Below are 20,354 nucleotides of genomic sequence, written 5' to 3'. Positions count from 1 at the left end.
TCAGACTTGACAGCTCAGAGACAGATGCACTATGTCTGCACCATCCTGTCAGACTGTTTTTATTTGAATTGCCATTTCTGGTGATTGACTTTATGGTCACCATATTTATTATCATAGATCAATTTTGTTTTTTTTACAACCGCTATTCATCTTTCAAGTAAACATTGTGAATAGTTTCATTCAATGTTGAGTTTATTAATCTCTTGTCAAGATATAATCATGCCTGTTTTACCAAGTTGCTGTGTTTCACAGACCGTGCTTTCTTTTATAATTATTCCTTTTTAAAATATTTTACATTAATTATTGTTATTTTTGATCCGCAAGTTATTTGTTATTGGCTTTATAATGAGGGGAAATAATTTTGACTGAATTAGTTTCATAAATTTTAGCAACACCAGATTTTCACACAAGTGCAACTGCATGTCATTGTCCTTTCAATTAAGACTTTGAAACAGCTCGGTCTATTGTTGATGAAATATCTGCAACACCAGGACTCACCTGCTAAGGTAGAGATGCAAACAATGAATTGGGGAATTGAGTTCAGGAGTCAAAATTTCTGTGTGAGTTAAGTCCATGAGGGTAATAAGGCCCACTGCATACAAAATCCTTGCAAAACAGAAATATATTATGTAGTTGACGAAAGTGAAACGATGCATGCAGAACTATCCGATCATTAGCTCTTACTATCCAAAACAACAAAGCATAAACTCGGTAGAGCGCATACCTCCGTCACATTATGCATGATCCACGAGAACATATCGGGCCCAATACATTTTGGAAATATCATACTATACAGTGCTATATCGTTTTTGGCCTGATCTCTCAATGGTGAAGAATCACTATAAAAAAATAAATAATTCTCGTATCCAGATCCGAATTCGTAGCTTCACCAAAATCGAACCAATTTGTCCTTGTGACACACTCAACATGTCCACCCAGTTTGGTCCGAATCTGTTTATAACTTTTTGAGATATCGTGATACATATAGTTTTTGGCCCAATCTCTCAATGGTGAAGAATCACTTAAAAAATTCTCGTTGTCGAACCGGATCCAGATCTTCACCAAAATCGAATCAATTCTTCCTTGACACACACCCAACATGCCCACCAAATTTCATCCGAATCCGTCCACAATTTTTTGAGACATCGTGCTATATATCGTTTTTGGCTCGATGTTTCAATGGCGAAGAATCGCTTTAAAAAGTCTAGTAGTCGGATCCGGATCCGGATCCAGATTATCACCAAAATCTAATCAGTTTGTCCTTTTCACAAACCAAACCTGTCCACAAAATTTTATCCAGATCCGTCCACAACTTTTTGAGATATCCTGCACACAAACAGGCAAACAGACAGAAAGGGGTGAAATCATTACCTCCTTCACCTTGGGTGGCGGAGGTAATGATCAAACAAGCAGTCATAGACTGGTACTTACGAAATCGTCAATTTGACCTCTGACCTTGTCTAATAAAAGCTGTCTCAAGAGAAGGTAGCGACGCAAACCAGAAGTTTCTACGATGATTTTGTACCAAACCATCAAAAATCGAATGTTTGACCTCACTGTGACCTTGACCTTTGACCGATTTTGACCAAAATCTAATCAGCACCAGCCATCACCCTCCTGAATCACATGGTGTAATTTGACATTGGTAGCTTCTTCCGTTCTCGAGTTATCATGCCTACACACACACACACACACACACACACACACACACACACACACACACACACACACACACACACACACACACACACACACACACACACACACACACACACACGACGGAAGTCTTCAATATACTTACGAAATCTTTAGATTTCGTTAGTAATAAATTCCTCCATCTGGGCCTTAATAGGCAATTGTTTGGGGGTGAGAAGGCCCACCTGTAAGATTTTCAATTCCGACATACAGGATCATCAGCTGCAAGTCAAATACATTACGAAACACCCACATTTCATATATTACACTGAAGTATGTATAACTGTTACTCTTGGTCCTCTCGTGAGTTACACTAGGTCCACCCTTAATCTTCACACAATGGACAAAAAAATAGTCACACTGGACAAATCAGGTGTGAGCCTGATACAGTCTTCATGCAGATTATGCAGCTTTGTGGACACCCCATATAAACACATAGGTACTTGCCTATATTTGAATCTTAACACACGTCCTGAACCTTAAGTGTGGCTTGTTTCCCACACCCAATCTATTTTGAGCTCGAGCTTGGCTTTTTGCCAAATCCAGATAAGCTTGTGCCAGGGCTGGTATTGTACGTTCGTGGTTATTGTTGCTAAATTATACTATTATTATTATTATTATTATTATTGTTGTTAATATTATTAGGATTAATTAATGAATGCTTTGTTGCAATGTTATCATTCATTTTTTTTTGTTATTATCCCCCCCCCCCCCGAAGGGAGGGAGTGGGATATTGTAATCGTCCGGTTTGTTTGTCCGTTTGTTACTTGGCGAAATCTTCGATTTTGTCAAGTATGTTGGTCTGTTCCGTTTGTTGGTTTGTTTGTTTGTCCGGTCATCTACAGCCCAAACGGCTGGACCAATCGTTCTTAAATTTTTACACCTGATAGGCAATCCACCTGAGACGGTCCGCGTCCAAACCCCGTCTTTATCAGACTAAACATCACGACGTGACGTCACACAACGTGAAAACACATTTTTGAACATAACTCAGTGACTCAAGAAATTTCATGAGATGAAATTTTAACAGATGATAGAAATCCACAGTGCAAAAAGATATGCGACTTTTGGTGATGTTCAAGATCAGGATCTGGATTCTGCATCACTTTATATTATCGCCCATTATAAACCAATGGGGAATTTTGTGAATTACACATGGCTATTTCTCAAAGAGTTTTGCACTTATTATATTGAAACTTATACTGTCTATTTATGCATGTAATATTAACATGTGTACAAAGTTTGATCGAAATTGACCCAAGGTCAAGGTCAGGGTCACCCAAAACATGAAAAACACATATAAAATACATATATTTTTTCACAACATATTTCAAACCTGATTACGGGATCGTAAAGCTGGTTGAAAAGCAATGTTCCGAGGTATTTTCAAATATTTTCTATGATCAGAATGAAGGCAACAAGCACCGATGACAAGTTGTTGAATGTCACATGGTGGCTTTAAATGAGTTGTGAAAATTTTCAATCTGCTGCCGTTACCATGACAACGCGCGCCTGATAATTGTTATTTGTGACGTCGCGTCATTTTATTAATGTACGAACAAATAAATACCACACATGCCATGACATTACAGCTTGGACCACCACACGGAAAGGTCAACTAATTCGCCAAGTGTCATGCTAAGCATGATTTTTCATTTGTTTGTCTGTCTGTTAGCAACTTTACGGCAAAACAGCTTTAGCAAACACTATCAAATTTAATCCACAGGTGGGCAATGAACCTTGGATGACCCCATTAACTTTTGGGTCCAATTGGATCAAAGGTCAAGGTCACGAAAAGATCAAAATCGTTTTTCGCTCATAACTTCGTCAAAAATGATCTGATTTACTTCAACCTATGCTTATAGTGAACCTTATTCTATTTGTCACTTATAATCCTACCCATTCGTATCGTGAAAATTGCATATTTGTGAATATCGGTAGGGTCCGAAGTTTTGGGGGTCATGGTCATCGGTCAAAATTACAAATTTTCCATTATAAATAAAAAAAGGTTAGGAATATGCGTGTTTACTGTGGTACACATATATCAATAGTCTGGCAGCCATTGGCTAAAGTGTGTTTTGGACTACATACACAATTTTATCGCAGATTCTGGTAACATAGACTATACTAAACTAAATCCGAGTGATGCCACTTTGTCGCGCTTGAGCAATTTTTTTTAGGAGCAAAATTCAAAATGGCCACCATCAAAACCGTTTTTTGGCCGTAACTCAGCCAAAAATCGAGATATGAACCCGATTTCAGTGGCAAACCCTATGTTTTGGGGGTCAAGGAATACACTGATATGTTTAAATAAACCATATCATCCATATAAATAGTCCATATTGCAATATTGGTATATCAGATACCATATTTTGACTAAAATTGGAATAAATTATTGACCAATTGTTGAAGTTTAGACCTATAAAGCTTGAGCCAAATAATATCAAGGGTACATACGATGAAGACACTGAAAGGTTGCTGATGTGCTTTTATTGCGCTTATATATAGCTGTATCACGGTTGCAATTCAGTTTCATGGTATAGCGAGAAAAGTGTTAAAAATAATTTTTCACAGAGCAGTTTTTCCCCAGTACAGTTGTGACAAAACATGGCTGCCATGAAGATCAATGAACTGTGTCAACAGATCAAGTAAGTTATATATGCTTGGTTATATTTAAAGAAACATGCAAAACTGTGTGTTAATTAACAATAAAGTATTGTTATCAGTACACTAATCAATTTTCTTTAGAAAGCAAGACATTTTTGTATCTTCATATTGTGACATCCACGGGACTTGAACAGTCCCGCCAACGTAGAATGAGCCGAAACGATGGAGGCGATTTATTTGTTTATAACCCAAACATGGCGGTTCTAATCGCTCTACCGCAAACGGGACGAGGAAGGTGGCACGAGTCACTTTTCACTGAGTTGGTGATGTTTATTCGTTTTTATTATTACCAGAAATAACAAGACTCGGCAAGAAGAGGGATCCGGGGCGACTCGAAGGGATGGCGTGGGATCGGGCGCGGGGAAAAACACAGACAATTCCAATGAATATAGAGATCTCAAACCTTCTAAGGCGCCAAGCACACACAGACACACACACACACACACACACACACACACACACACACACACACACACACACACACACACACACACACACACACACACACACACACAAAACGTCGCCATTTCTGGTGGTCAGGCTGGACCGTGGTGTGGACGCAACTGTCCCTGGATCGGCGCCGGACGAGCTGGCCTTGCTCTCGTCAGGGGGCAGGAGAAACCGTGGTGCAGTCGACCTCCTGGTCTTGGCCCAAGTCCGCTCACAGCCGCCAGGGAACCAGCTCCGGCGCCAAGCCGCGAGCAGGAGAGGGAGGCAGGTCCGCCCGCCGCCCGACCCCGCACTCCGAGTCAGCAGAACCCCAGAGCCAACCAAAGCGAGGCACGAGGCTCGGCAAGGCTCCCAGACACGATCAAGAACACGATCGACTCAGCCCAACAACCAGGACGCTCTCTGCCGCCACAGCTTCCACACCAAAAAAGCACGATCGTTCTGGTTGTAATCTTCTTCTTCTTCCTTTTCGACCCCGAACAGAACCTTTTTATCCTTCGTCCTCGTCACTCCCAATCGAGCCGTTTATTGGCCCACCGCCATCGCCTTCCGCCAATCGTGATCACGGGGCGGAGCCATCCGCTGCACTGTCCTGTGACGTCACGGCCAGTCTTCAGAGAATACCAAAAGGGGTTTACGCAGACACACTTACCCTATCCCGTGTCCCTATCTAATTACGTGACATTTATCATTTCCCCCCTGAAGAAATGAACATTTACTAGACAACTTATCACCACTGAATTGCTACCCATCACATCGAGATCCTGGTAAACTCGAACAGCATGGCATACCCAACCAAACATCCTAATTACCCCCCGAATGCATACCCCCCCCTCAAACGTAACAATATCATGATTGTTTTGATACCATAGCAACAGTTTGTGTTGATGATGTTTAAAGTACACAGGGTGGGAACAGGTTTTCTGATTTTTTTCGCACACACACCTCATCCATTTATAGCAGAAGGTGTGCACATATTTACCTTCCACTCTGAAAGCAACAAAAACCAGTCAATTGAGATGATTGAATGTGTTCATTGTGCTGCCATTTCCCTCACAAAAAATGAAATGCTGCATTTCGCCATATACCAGTGAGTGCTTGTTTCTAAGCCGTGTACACATAGGAGTATTCCCAGCTGGGCCTTATTACCCACAGGCACCTTGCGTGGATATTTTGTCCCTAACCTCAGATTGAGTTGTGTGGTTTACATTAAGCTTGGGTGTCTTCCAGGTTTGAGCATGCCCACTTTTGCCTGAGATGCTAAACAATAACGATTGAGGTTCTCGGGAAATTTCCCTGCACTATTCAATCTTTATCCACTGATATAAAGGGTTAAAAGGGTAATGAAAACATGTCAATAACATCATGATTCAGGGTGTTAGTGGGAACAAAACAAGGGATGCAGTGCCAGTGAAACTTACTTTGAACAGCAACTTTGCTCATGTAAATATCAGTCATTTAAGCCGTCTAGCGAACTTTTTAGATCCTCGTGGAGGATCTCTAAGCCTTACTCACGTTGTTGTTCTTCATCTTCTTCTTGTGGACTTTTTAAGATCCTCGTGGAGGATCTCCAAGTCTTACTCACGTTGTTGTTCTTCATCTTCTTCTTGTGGACTTTTTAAGATCCTCGTGGAGGATCTCCAAGTCTTACTCACGTTGTTGTTCTTCATCTTCTTCTTGTGGACTTTTTTGTTTCACAGCCCACAGTTTTCATCGAAACTTCCTGAAACTTGGCATATATATATATATGTAAAAATACCCTTCGCAGACAGTAACCATCTCCGATTTTGAAAATTCCTCCTAGAAAAAAAGTTGTGATGTCAAAATATCTCCGCTAATGGAAATCGCCTAAAAAATTATCTCCGAAACTAGGCAAGCTTTTTGGATTCTGTTTGTGGGAATCGAACAGGGCATTAGCAGAGATGAATTACCGCACATATGATACATCACTATGACGTCATATCAATTTTTATGACGTCATTCCTATTTTTTGACATTTTTTGTTTCACAACCCAGAGTTTTCATCGGATCTTCGTGAAACTTGCCATGTATATGCAGAAAGCCCACGCGCAGGCAGTAACCATCTCCAATTTTGGAAATTCTTCCTAGAAAAAAAGTTGACGTCATAATATCGCCGCTAATGGAAATCGCCGATACCATTATCTCCGAAACTAGGCAAGCTGTTTGAATTTTGTTTGCGGGAATCAAGCCAGGCATTAGCACAGATAATTTATCGCAAACCTGATACACCACAATGATGTCATTTTCGTTTTTATGACGCAATCATTAAGAGGACGAGGATCTTAGCTCATTTGAGCTTGTTTTTTTTTTATAGAAATGACAGCATCCTCACTGAATACAAATGTAATTTCAATATTGTTCAGATATTAGAGTGATAAAAGGTAAATATACCATCAGAGATGGGGAATCAACCGCCATTGAATGAAAAAGGCCATACATATTCCAGATAATGAGGGAGGTGAATTGGAAACAAGACACCATTTGGTCATCATCTCGAAAAAGTTCCCCATGGGTGAGGAATGTAGTAACCAAAAATAATTGAAATCAGATAAGCGGTTTTCCATTTATTACAAAAAACATTTTTTCAAGATGGCCGCCCCAGTCGGCCATCTTGGATCCGGCCACGCCCAAAATCAATAGCGTTCTTCCTTTTCAGGTGGTACATGTGTGTCCCAAATTTCAAATCGATATGACGAAAAAACATATTTTTCAAGATGGCCACCACAGTCGGCCATCTTGGATCCGGCCACGCCCAAAATCAATAGGGTTCTTCTTTTCAGGTGGTACATGTGTGACCCAAATTTCAAATCGATATGGTGAACAGTTTATGAGTTATCGCACTCACAGCTTTTAATGTTGATGCCCGGACGGACGGACGGACGGACAGACGGACGACCTGGGTGACAACAACATCCCGCTTCCGCCACGCGGCGGGGGATAAAAACGAAAAAATATTATTATACTCTCACTGATCTTTCTCCCATTTCCTTCCTTTTACCATTGTATGCAATGCTTTTGTTTGTATGTCCCTTGGTTGACTGCTATTCTCTGCCCTCCTGATGGATGTGTTACCATCAAGACAAGGCTCTGTCATTCAGCTCTTCTGTGAGCCTCAACCAATAATAATGTACATATTGTGGAGAGGAAAAAAAATCACGGAGGTGGTGAACACAAATGAAACAACTTACCGTAGTGGCTTAAAAATATTGCTGGCTTGTGCACGGATAGTGGGAAACTGACACTGGGTGCAGACTCTCTGCGCACCCGCCTTCCATCTCGATCTCGGCCTGACGAGCGACCCTGATGTCCACGACTACTTGTTTGAGAAGACGGTGGGGCTGCAACGATTGTGGGGTAGGTCATTAACTCTGCAACGCCCCGAAAGCTGCCCAGCAATCCACCCTCTGCCAATCGAGTGCCTTCCAGGTGACAGTCTGCATGGTAAACACTGTGTACAGAATGTGGGTTTGGTCCACAGTGTGTAGGTTGAGAAGGTGTTGCACAGCAATGACCAAACCTATGAGGACATGGTGTGGTGGGACCATGAAGAGCAACTCGCTGCCTTCCACCATTGATGTGGTAATGATGATGGTGGTGATGGTGATGATGGTAATGTACAAGGTGGTGTATTGAAGCACGTGACCCACAACCACTCTGCTGCTGTTCCTGTCCTTTTCTCCTCTGAGCTTTCTTCCCCTTGCTCTTTTTCTTCTTGCGCTCTTCGCTTCTATTCACAATGGACGGTCCTGAAGCAGCCTCTTTGCCAGCACTGTGTTTCACTCTCTCTTTGAGGTGGCTATGCCACTCTTCAATTGCACGTCCTGTCCGTCGCCGTGCTTTGCGAACCACGTGTCCCAGGTACCGCATGATTTCCTCATAGCAACTTCCTGGTTCAGAATAGCTTGCAAGTGTGCTGTCAGAATTTTGCCGTGCACGTTGTTCCTCCATTAGTTGGTACTCTCGCTGCTTTGTTTCTGAGAACTGTGTGGCGATGACCACAAGACATAGGTTGATCATAAAAAATGAGCCAATCTGTAGAAAAAGGAAAAACAACAATGAGGATCATATCTATCTATATTATACATACATATATATATATATATATATATATATATATATATATATATATATATAATTATACAAATATATATATCTCTCTCTCTCTCTCTCTCTCTCTCTCTCTCTCTCTCTCTCTCTCTCTCTCTCTCTCTCTCTCTCTCTCTCTCTCTCTCTCTCTCTCTCTCTCTCTCTCTCTCTCTCTCTCTCTCTCTCTCTCATGCACAGCCACATCATCTTTTAAGTTGCAAAGTCCAAACTCGGCGTACAAATACAACTTTGTGTGGGGGATAGCATAGGCGATGTGTGTGTGGCCTCACGGGAAGGCGGGGGGTGGGAATTTGCGATGTAAAGGCGTACCCATCAGTGCCACCTCTTAGTGGCATAGGGGATTACAATTTCTCCCAGGAAAAAATAGCATTCCTTTCCTGTGGTACTTCTCTGCAGACTGCTGCAGTAGGACCTGTTACCAACTATAGTATGTGAGAGTACAACTCTCATATACTATAGTTCGAACCAGCATTTTTGCCTGGGCCTTTTTTATCAGGGCAATGCTGAGGTTAAATCACTCTCTTTGCATGTGTAAATTTGTCCTCCTTCCCTTCTCCTCCCCCCCCCATCCCCCAACCGCAACCTCCCCACCTTAATGGAGGGGCCTGTCATTGTGTGTGAGACATTTCTCATGGAAGAGATGTCAGGATGAACAAGCTGACAAGGGTGGGGGAGCAGGTCTTGAGGATGGGGAGGGGATAATGCACTCTATGCATGGATAAATTTGGCAAACAGGACAAATAATTGGTCTGTCAGAGAAGTGACAGGTAGGCTCTGCTAGTTCTGCTAGTAAACAATAAAAAGGATGGTCATGTCTGAAGTGTAAAATGGTGATAACAACAACCACAACAACAACAACAACAACAATTAGAGAGTTCATTGAACAAATCGAGAGTTCATACAATGACGATTTTAAAACTTGTTAAAAATAAAATCCAGAAGTTTAGCGCAAATGAAACAGTCTTCTATGTCACCCTTATCGACCACCCAAGAGAACATGTTCACATACTGTAATGGGAAACTGAAGGTTCTTGAAAGTATTATGAAAGTGATTTGTGTTCTACAGTGGTCAAGTATATAATTCAATTCAAATAAGAAAACGATTCTAAAAGTCTTAAATAAAGTAAATCCAGGTTTTTTTTTTTTCCATCGTTGACTCAATGTCTATGACACCACCATAATCTAAGAAGTTACATTCGTTATTTGTGCCTTTTGTTATATGTGTCCACAGTTATATGTGTATATGTGTCATTAGTTATTTGTGCCTTTTGTTATAAGTGTCCGCAGTTATATGTGTCCATTAAGACATTCGTAAAAACAGTAATTTTCATGCTTGGAATGGTTTACAATTTTGTTTCACTGCCAGACAGGCAGACAGATTAAAAGAAAATCTCACTCCTCTCTGTGCGTGTGCGATTGGGATAAATTCAGAGCAATGTATTGTTAAATGGCAGGTTTGTTTTCTGATTCATGTTCAAAATATAACATTAAATTTAAATAAGTTGTTGCTCGATCATAAATTGATGTTTGTCGAAAGACAGACAGACAGACAGACAGAAGTGAACCAACTGGTTAATCCCAGTGTGACCACTGCTTGGCTTTTTTCACAAGATCTTGGCTATTCGTTGTTCACCTTGGCGTCTTGGTTTTCTATAGGTTTTCTTGGCGGATAGGTTTTCTATTATCATCGCTTTTCCGAAACCTTGTGAATTATTGGCTTTTTTATGGGCTCAACTTGGCATTTATGAAAATGAGGACTGTTCACACTGGTTAATCCCGCTTTTCACTTCGCATGCGCATGGTTAAAAATATCATAAACACTTCATTCATTAAACTAATTAAAACTTCTGAAATTTGTGGGAAATATGTTAACAGGCTTTTTGAAACATCGCCAATCCCTGAGACCAACAGGAAAGTCATGCCATTCCATCAATGGAGGAGGACAGTCCTGCCTTATTATAAATGGCCACATAAGAAAGCTATTTAGTATGAATAATGAAATGCAAATGAATATCTTAACAGGACGGTGCCAAGGACAACCACCAAAAAGAGGTAGCGTGTAAAGAATGATCATGTATTTTGGAAATAGTTTTTTCAATCACAATCGGTCCTTCATAACTTTGTGAGATTTCCCTTTAAAAAACAAAATGACAACTTGCTCGATACAAGATTTCAGTAGCTTTGAAGGTTAGCTTTTAGGTGTAAAACAAATGAACAGTGAAAGATATTTTTGGGTCAGAGAAGGCACATCGAAGTAGAATCCACTGAAGACTTACTTCACAAAACACTGCCAGGTTATCAAAATAAAGAAATTGTCCATTACTGATTATACAATGAGTCGTTCTGTCATTATTTAGAACTGAGAGAACAACTCGACTTGCTTATGAAGGCTAAAAGATCTGCATTGGTGAAAATTGGTGAAGACTGGGTGATCACTTTTTGTTTTCTTTTTTACATGCTCGAGACTCGTCGATGAGCTAGGACACAGAACAGATTAGGACACAACATCACAAAGGGAACAGCAGGAGAAGGGGGAAATGCCAACAGCAGGGCGGTGGGAGAAAGTCGACGGAGGCGGACAAACAAGGGATGCAGGTAACGATGAGGGATTGGGGAGAACATAAAGGGTGGACAAGATGGATACACAAGCAAAATTTTGGGAGGGGGAAAAATTTACTTCCATGAACACTTGCTCAATGTAAGAACCTCTCCAAGCCAGTTTCTCAGTTCATTCTTCCTGGACATTTGTTCAGCTTCATGTCAGTTTGGTATTTTTCTCCATTTCAGCATCATGGACAGTCATAAGTGTAAAGAGCAAAGCCTTTTTGACAAAATCAGCACATTAGTTCCCCAAGGAATCAATGAGTGCTTTTCAGTCACTTCGACCTCCTTCCTGTCTCATAACTTATCAAATCCTTTCCCTCTTTCTGTTTTTACTCTTATTTTATCATTCTTATTTCTCCTCATTACTACCCTCTTTACTTTCCTCTTCCCCTTATCTGTTCTCTTCCTCCCCGTTTTCCTTATTTTATCTCTCCCTGTTACCCCCTCCTTTCTATTATAATTCATATTTTGATTATTTAAATTATGTATTTGTTTTGAACTATGTCACTTTTAAAACTTGCTTTATTTATATAACGTCTTTCTTTCACTTCTTGTTTATTTCTCCATTATTTTCCCTTATCTCAAGGTTATCTTGACATTTAACCCCAAAATAATGACCCTCCCTGTCAAAATCATTCTCACTCCCCTGTGCTCAATGACCCATAACCCTGTTCTGACGCACATACCTCTGATTCACTCCCGCCCGACCTCAACACATTCTCACCGTGTGTGTGTGTGTGTGTGTGTGTGTGTGTGTGTGTGTGTGTGTATGTATATATATATATATATATATATATATATTTTTTTTTTATATATATATATATATATATATATATATATATATATATGTATATGTATATATATATATATATATATATATATATATATATATATATATATATATATATATATATATATATATATGTATATGTATATATATATATATATATATATATATATATATATATATATATATATATATATATATATATATATATATATATATATATATATATATATATATATATATATATATATATATATATATATATATATATATATATATATATATATATATATATATATATATATATATATATATATATATATACCTCTCCCTCTCCCCCTCTCTCTCTCCCTCTCCCTCCATTCAAAGCGACATCGCAGTGCGGACAATAAGTCCATGTAATTACAAGCTGCCTTTCTCCAAAATATAAAAGAAAGCTGGAGCAGTCACCCATAAAGATGCAGCTCTTCCTGCCAAAACTACAGGAACTCGCAAAAACTAATAATTTTTAGTTACATTTCGGTTTCCATTTCAGGATGATGGAAGTCGCTCGCAGTCTCTCTCAGTCTCTCTCTCTCTCTAATGAAGTGTTACTGCCTGAAACATCAGCTTCTCTTTGCTTCCCACGATTGTCCACATCCCTCAATCAACGTTTCGTTGATCTCATCCATTATTGCTGTCATTTTCTGGCAAGTTCTAAACTGAAAACACATTTATATGGGCCTGTCTGAGGGATGTACAGGGGTCATTTTAATGTTGTTGACAGTAAAATGACTGGACATTGGTTGTCTTGCCTCAGGCTTTACCAATGAACAAATACTGTATATATAATAGACAGGGCTCTGAGTGGAAAAGAACATGCTGTGGGACATGATCGAGAGGTCATTTGAGAAAGCAGTCACAGGAGTTCATGTCTGATTATTCACAGGGAAACAATAGCACATTGATTCTATTTTTATATTCCTATGTGGGCTGAAATCCAAATCCAGTGAGAGAAAACTCTTTAGAGGTCTGTACTTTATTGGAAGAGAACAACAAGAAGAAGAACAAGAAGAAGAGGAAGTATTAAGTTTTTAGATTCTAAGCTACCAAAAACGATTCCCAAGCAAATTACCAAATCACTATTGTGTTCTTTATTAAAAACCCAGCTGATTGATATTTTTTCTCTTCCTGAATTAGATCGTCTGAATTACATCGCCTGAATTACTTCCTGCCTACAATTTATGTGAATCTTAAAGTCTCATAAGGGGCCATTAAAAAAAAGAACAGTTTTTTGGATCTCACTGATCGGCTGGATCCGGATTCGGACCTAAACTAAAATCTAATCGGCTTGTTCTTGTCACCTAATCAACCCATCCACCAAGTTTTGTCATTACTCATCCACGACTTTTTGAAATATCATGCTATATATCGTTTTTGGCCACATCTCTCAATGGTGAAGAATCACTTCAAAATTAAATAATTCTATTTTCCGGATCCAGATCTTCAGCGAAATCTAATCAATTCTTCCTTGTCACGCAATCAACCTGTCCACCAAGTTTCATCCAAATCCGTCCCCAACTTTTTGAGATATCCTGTTCACAAACAAACTGCAGACATGGGTGAAAACATAATCTCTGTCTCCCTTCGGTGGTGGAGGTAATAAAGTCGTACAATTTAAAGGATACGAATATCCAAAATATAACGACTCCTCGGGAAAGTGACGTCATGTTTTCTTCAGTCGCAAGTTTACAGTGAGATCTCTCGACCAAGCCATAGCTGATAGAGAAAAGCTGCACCAGCATCTCATTCAAACTAATGGGAAAGCTCACTCAGAAACGTCCAAAAACAGGCTGTTCAGCTCATCTTTGCAAAACTATGGGCTGAAATGAAAAAGCAATCCAATGGCATCCAACACTCCATGTTGGAGAAAATCCAGGAATGGAAACAAGTGGAAATGGAGCTTTTATCATCAATGTATTGAGGAGAGGGTATTGCATTTGGGTCCGTTTGTTTGTTTGTTTGTCCGCACAGAACTTTCGTATTTTTCTCCACAACCGCTTGATAGATTGAGACGAAATTTACACCATTGGTGCGACTACTCATGTGGAATGTTGTAATTATAATTATGACGTCATATAGCACGTGGTGAGGCAGCCATATTGGAAAACCGGAAAAACTTTGGACCTCTATCTCTGAAACCGCACCAAGGAAAAAAATTGAAACTTGGCACATAGCAAGTACTCCTCATGAGGAATAAGTGTGATTTTTAGATCCTCATGGAGGATCTCTAAGTCTTTCTCACGTTGTTCTTCTGCTTCTTCTTGTGGACTTTTTTGTTTCACAGCCTTCAGTTTTCATCGAAACTTCCTGAAACTTGGCATATATATGTAAAAATACCATGCACAGGCAGTAACCATCTCCAATTTTGGAAATTCTTCCTCGAAAAAAGTTGACGTCACAATATCGCCGCTAATGGAAATCGCCGATACCATTATCTCCGAAACTAGGCAAGCTGTTTGAATTTTGTTTGCGGGAATCAAGCTGGGCATTCGCACAGATAATTTATCGCAAAGCTAATACATCACAATGACGTCATATTCGTTTTTATGACGTCATCATGAAGAGGACGAGGATCTTAGCTCATTTGAGCTTGTTATGACATCATAGGTACCTTTATTATGACGTCATAATTGCATTTGTAGAACGCCACATAAGATCAGTATGAAAATTTTTTAGAGGGTCATCTTGGTATAAAATAGTCCACAGAAAAACAAATTGATGACGTCATCGGTCACGTGATTCGGCAGCCATATTGTTTTTTTTAAAACCTTCAAAAATCTTCTTCTCTGAAGTGGCTGAACAGATAGAAGTGAAACTTTACACGTCTGACCGCCTGTCCACGAGGAAGAAAAGGTTTGCACGCATGAAGTCATAGGTCAGACGGTTTGGCAGCCATATTGGATTTACCCTAAAATCTATAAAATTACTCCACTCAAAAGAAGTCCTGGCGAGAGTCTGCAATCACTGATTACTCTTTTTAGCCCGTGGGGTCTTCAACCCCTCGGGATCTAAGCGCCCTTCACGTTCTCTCTTTTCTTGTGTACAGTTCATTTGAACGCCTATTTCTCCATAATTTGTGAACTGAATTCGATTAAAATTGACAAGCATATACTAAACACATATGTGCAGGCAATAACTGAGCCTGAAGTGCAATTGCTTCCCTCCGGGCCAAGGAACGGCCCATTTTGGCCCATTTTCTTAAAATTGTTATTTCTTGGTTATTAGTGGACACAACGAAACCAAACTTGACAGGTATATTCTGGAGACCATTCCCCAGGCATTAACTGAGCCTGAAGTGCAATTGCTTCCCTCCGGGCCAAGGAACGGCTCATTTTGTTCCATTTTCTTAAAATTGTTATTTCTTGGTTATTAGTGGACACAACGAAACCAAACTTGACAGGTATATTCTGGAGACCACCCCCCAGGCATTAACTGAGCCCAAAGTGCGATTCCGGCCCTTTGGGCCGAGAAACGGCCTTTTCGGCCCATTTTCTTAAAATTGGTATTTCTCGGTTATTTGTGAACGGAACCGAACCAAACTGGTCGGTTGTTCTAGAGACCATTCCCCAGGCAATAAATGAGCCCAAAGTGCGATTCCAGCCCTTTGGGCCAAGAAACGGCCCTTTTGGCCCATTTTCTTAAAATCGTAATTAAAAAAAAAATAATTAAATGCGCTGGACAAAATTTAGTCGCAAATGATGATATGAAACAAGCCTCACTCTTGTGAGGTGCTCTGGTTTCTTTTGCTGATGCAATGAAAATCTTACCAAATTTCAAAACTGTCTGTCGTCCATGCTATCGCTCACCTGAGAGTTGTACGAATGAGAGTTGTATGTTCACAATTCGAACTTGTTCTTGTTGATTTTGTGTTATGTAACAGCACTGAAAACACCCCCTCCCCCTGTAACATTCCGCAATTCTTGGACATACACTCCACCACACCACCATGCATTACATAATTTTTGAATGGCCCCGAAGGCCAATGTGGGATGAATGCACAGCCACTCACAACCCCTGAACAAAATAAAAATATAAAAACACAAGCTTACCAAATTGGTTTCAGAATAAATACAAATGTTTTTTTTCCTTGCTCAAGGTATTTATCCACTATCACTTTGAAAAGTTTCAAAAATACCATACAATGAACTTCCATAATCTTCCAATGAACTTCCATAATCATCAGCAAAATAAAGATGGTCTATCTTCAGACAGATACCACATCCTTTGGTCCAATGGTCAGTCATTCAAAGAAATTAATCAATATAGCATAGAAGGTTTAAGCAACATTCTCAATCCTTGTTCCTCTTCTTTTGCCTGTCTCTGTTCTCTCCTCTTTGGATAATTACGTATGTTTTGCTTTTTGAATATTTGTGTCATGTGAGGTGCATCAAGTTGATCCCCCCCCCCCCACCGAATGCTCCCCACACAATATAACCTCCTTCGTCATCATTAGGTACGTTAACTGATTAGGTACACTTAACCAGTCCACAACGTAAAGCTTTCTGGTTGATGGTACAGCAGGCACCCAGCACCTGTATCCATTGGCAAAGGTGCTATATGTATTTATTATTATCAAATTAAAAACGTTCAGGATATTGAGCAAAATAACTAATAAGTTTGGTGGTGGGGGAATATCTTACCCTACTTTCCTGGTATTGTATCTCTTATTTCTAATTTGCATCGAAAAGGAGACCTATTATCACATGATCCAAAAATAACTAATTACTTCTGAATCTTAATAATCGGCATTTCTTCAAAAATAATATTTTCACAAAATTTAAGAGGGAAAAACAAAACATACACAGTATAATTTTCAGACGAACTATCAAAGCCAACAAATAAAATGCACTTCTGCAATTAAAAAAACGAATCTCCCAACAGCAAAAAGGGATTATTGAAATTGATAATGAGCTCATCGTTAAGGTTCACTCATCTAAAATTTTTAGGAACAATCGATGATAAACTCACCTGGTCCAAACACATTTCCTTTATCATGAAAACTGTTCCTCGTAACACGTGTTCAATCCAGATTACATTCACGTCTACCTTAAACCACATTAATTTCTCTCTACAATACCCGAGTTTTACGTTACCTCATTTATTATATTATTGCATGGGAACGTACCAGCAACAATATGCTTCATTCACTCATTGTAGCTCAAAAGGAGCCTTAGTTTGGTGTTGGCTTAGTGGTTATGGTGGCTGGCTTGGGATCTTAGGGTGCTGAGTTCAAGCCCCCATTGGCTGCTGAATTAACACCTGGTGGGGTTGACTCAGCCTGTCATCCTTCTGAGGTGGGCGAAATGAGTAAAAGTGTACTGTTGAGGGGCACAGCATCAGCGACATAGTTGTGCCCCAACAAAGTGATAGCTACCCAGCAGCCAATCTGCCATACACAAGAAGAAGAAAAGGAACCTTGAGGATTTGTACCTTCTCTCATCCTTGAAACCATCCTGCAACTCCCGTCGTTAGGCTTAACACTTTGACTCTTAATGATGTTAATAAATTGCATACACAGGGATATTTATATGTCCACAATATTCTTCCCTGTACATTCTCTTCTTACTTCACCTCAACAAACGACACACACACACACACACACACACACACACACACACACACACACACACACACACACACACACACACACACACACACACACACACACACACACACACACACACACACACACACACACACACACACACACACACACACTTGCCATACTAGATCTTTCAACAATTTGTTCTTACCTTAAACTTGCACATCATACTCCATGAATACAATAAGATGTTATGATCCTCATCTTTAGCACACTATTGACGGAGCAGTGAAATCCCAGCCTTCTGTGAACAAATTTATATATTCTTAAAATAACTTTCTCATTTCCCAACATGTGCATATGTCTATCGTACAAAAGATGCTCCTAAATTAATGATGTCCAAATGATTTTGTACTTCAGTATTTTGTTCATTCTCTGTGTTTGCTTTTGCTCATGGTCATTTGTTTATACTTCCTATCTGGTAGTTGATTCTTTGTAGTTTAGGGCATTTCACCAGAAGCTTTATCTTTCTGGAAATGCCCCGATACTCAGTATTTCACAAATGTTAATGATTATTTATTTATTTTACTTACCCTTGCACAGAGTATGGAATTTAAACCTCCATTTATTATTTGTTATTTATATTATTATTTATATTATTTGTTGTTTCATAGTTATTTTGAATATAATCTGAATGTGTAAAAATCTTCAAGCAATGCTGTTTGGGACTCGGCCTCCTTCAGCCATTTAAATGTCTTTTGTACATTATGTTGATTTTGTTGAAGGAAATAGATGTCACATGGATCAATTGATTGATTGATTGAATTGGAATATTTCATTGTCACAATTGGTAAATTGTACAAACAAATTCAATTTTAGAATGAAGTTTTATGATTCAGAACTCACATTAAATTGACATGTTTGAAAAGCAAACATCTCAATTTAATGTGGGTTCTCAATCATAAAACTCCCAAACTTTGCAATAGCCATAACTCAAAAAACAAGTCTGTCAAGGTTACCAGATCGACATCCCTGAAAAACTTACTATTATCAGCAGAATGAAGTAGATGAAGTTGTAGAAAGAATGCGCATCCATGACAAAATACATTATGTCCACCCATCCTTCGAGAGTTATCACCTGCAGCGGGAAAGGGGTCATGATGTTCACAGAAATATTGCACAGGTAATGCTGCTGGTGGAGTTGTTGTCATGCACATTCTGTGTTCCTTGTGACATAATCGTTCGCTATTACCTTTTTCCTGCTGGGTTCAACGAATCATCCATCAACGTTTACCTTCTCTCGATCACGCTTCTTTTCCTTTCAGCAGCTTTGATATCACTGTTATGCTGTAAAAACTAATTGGTGTAATTCTGTTCTGTAGCATTGATATTTCCCCTCAAAATCATTTTACATTCAGTTGGTGAACAGTACAAGTCCTGGAATGATGCACTTTCAGTTGGTGGACTGTAATTCCAGAGATGATGCACTCTCAGTTTGTAGGCAGCAGCATTCCTGAGACGAGACACTCTCAGTCGGTGGACAGGAGAATTCTGGAATCGATGCAGTGTCAGTTGGTAGACAGTATAAATCCAGAGATTAGAACTCTGAGTTGGTTAACAGAGCAATTCCTTGGAAGGTATTCTCAATTGGTGGAGAATATATTCAATGGGATAACATACTTTCAGTTGGCACAAAGTAGAATGCCAGGGATGATGCAGTCTCAGTGGTGGTGAGTAGCAATCCAGAGATGACACACTCTCGGTTGGTTGACAGGACAATTCCTCGGAATATATTCTCAGTTGGCAAAGATTAGAATTAATGGGATAACATACTTTCAGTTTGGAGACAGTTGCAATTTCAGTTGGTGGACAGCAGAATCCCCAAAGAAGATATACTCTTAATTGGTAGAAAGTAAAATTCCTTGGAAAACATTCTCAGTTGGACATCATAGTTCCTGGGATGTTGTACTCTCAGGTGGCACAACAAATAATTATCTGATTACTGGCATAACATACTCTCAGTTAGTTTTCGGTATAATTCCAGGGATGACATATTTCAAGGCATCTGTATAGCCATTCTACTAGACAGATTCACAGTGGCAGCGAATGAGGCGATGTGAGAATGCATAAAACACGACAAACAACAGGTGTAAATCTTTCCTCCACTGACAGCGTTATTAGATACGATGCTTTTACTCCTGGCATGGCACAACACTGACTGCTCACCTGGCTCGTCGAGCCGTCAATTGGAATCGGACGGGCACAGGATGCAAAACAGCAACCAAGAAAGTTACAAAATCAGATTGCTCAAAAGGCAATTAGCAGAAGTCGTGTTAGTTCATGGCTCTTTCATTTAATTTACTGATAACAAATACAAATGTTATTTGCACCCTGCATTGTTGATGTGTCATGGGAATGCAGAAACAGTTGTGAATTTGG

The 20,354-nt window shown here is 39.5% G+C and overlaps 1 protein-coding gene across 1 annotated transcript in view; it reads right to left on the bottom strand.

Annotated features, from left to right (window-relative positions):
- LOC147022212 (voltage-dependent T-type calcium channel subunit alpha-1H-like) overlaps positions 1–20,354 on the bottom strand; it is a 481,200-nt gene that overhangs the window by 202,083 nt on the left and 258,763 nt on the right. Inside the window, exons 7-8 of the mRNA XM_085890488.1 lie at positions 18,961–19,053; positions 8,022–8,865 (exon numbers count right to left, since the gene is read on the bottom strand). Coding sequence (XP_085746614.1) covers positions 8,022–8,865; positions 18,961–19,053 — 937 coding nt within the window. The remainder of the gene's footprint in view (positions 1–8,021; positions 8,866–18,960; positions 19,054–20,354) is intronic.

The sequence above is a fragment of the Eptatretus burgeri genome, chromosome 8 (genome assembly GCF_056783735.1).
Source record: "Eptatretus burgeri isolate ZD-2024b chromosome 8, Ebu_testis_v1, whole genome shotgun sequence".
NCBI lineage: Eukaryota > Metazoa > Chordata > Myxini > Myxiniformes > Myxinidae > Eptatretus > Eptatretus burgeri.
The sequence above is the reverse complement of the archived record's forward strand: the minus strand, read 5'-3'. Positions and strand labels throughout refer to the sequence as shown.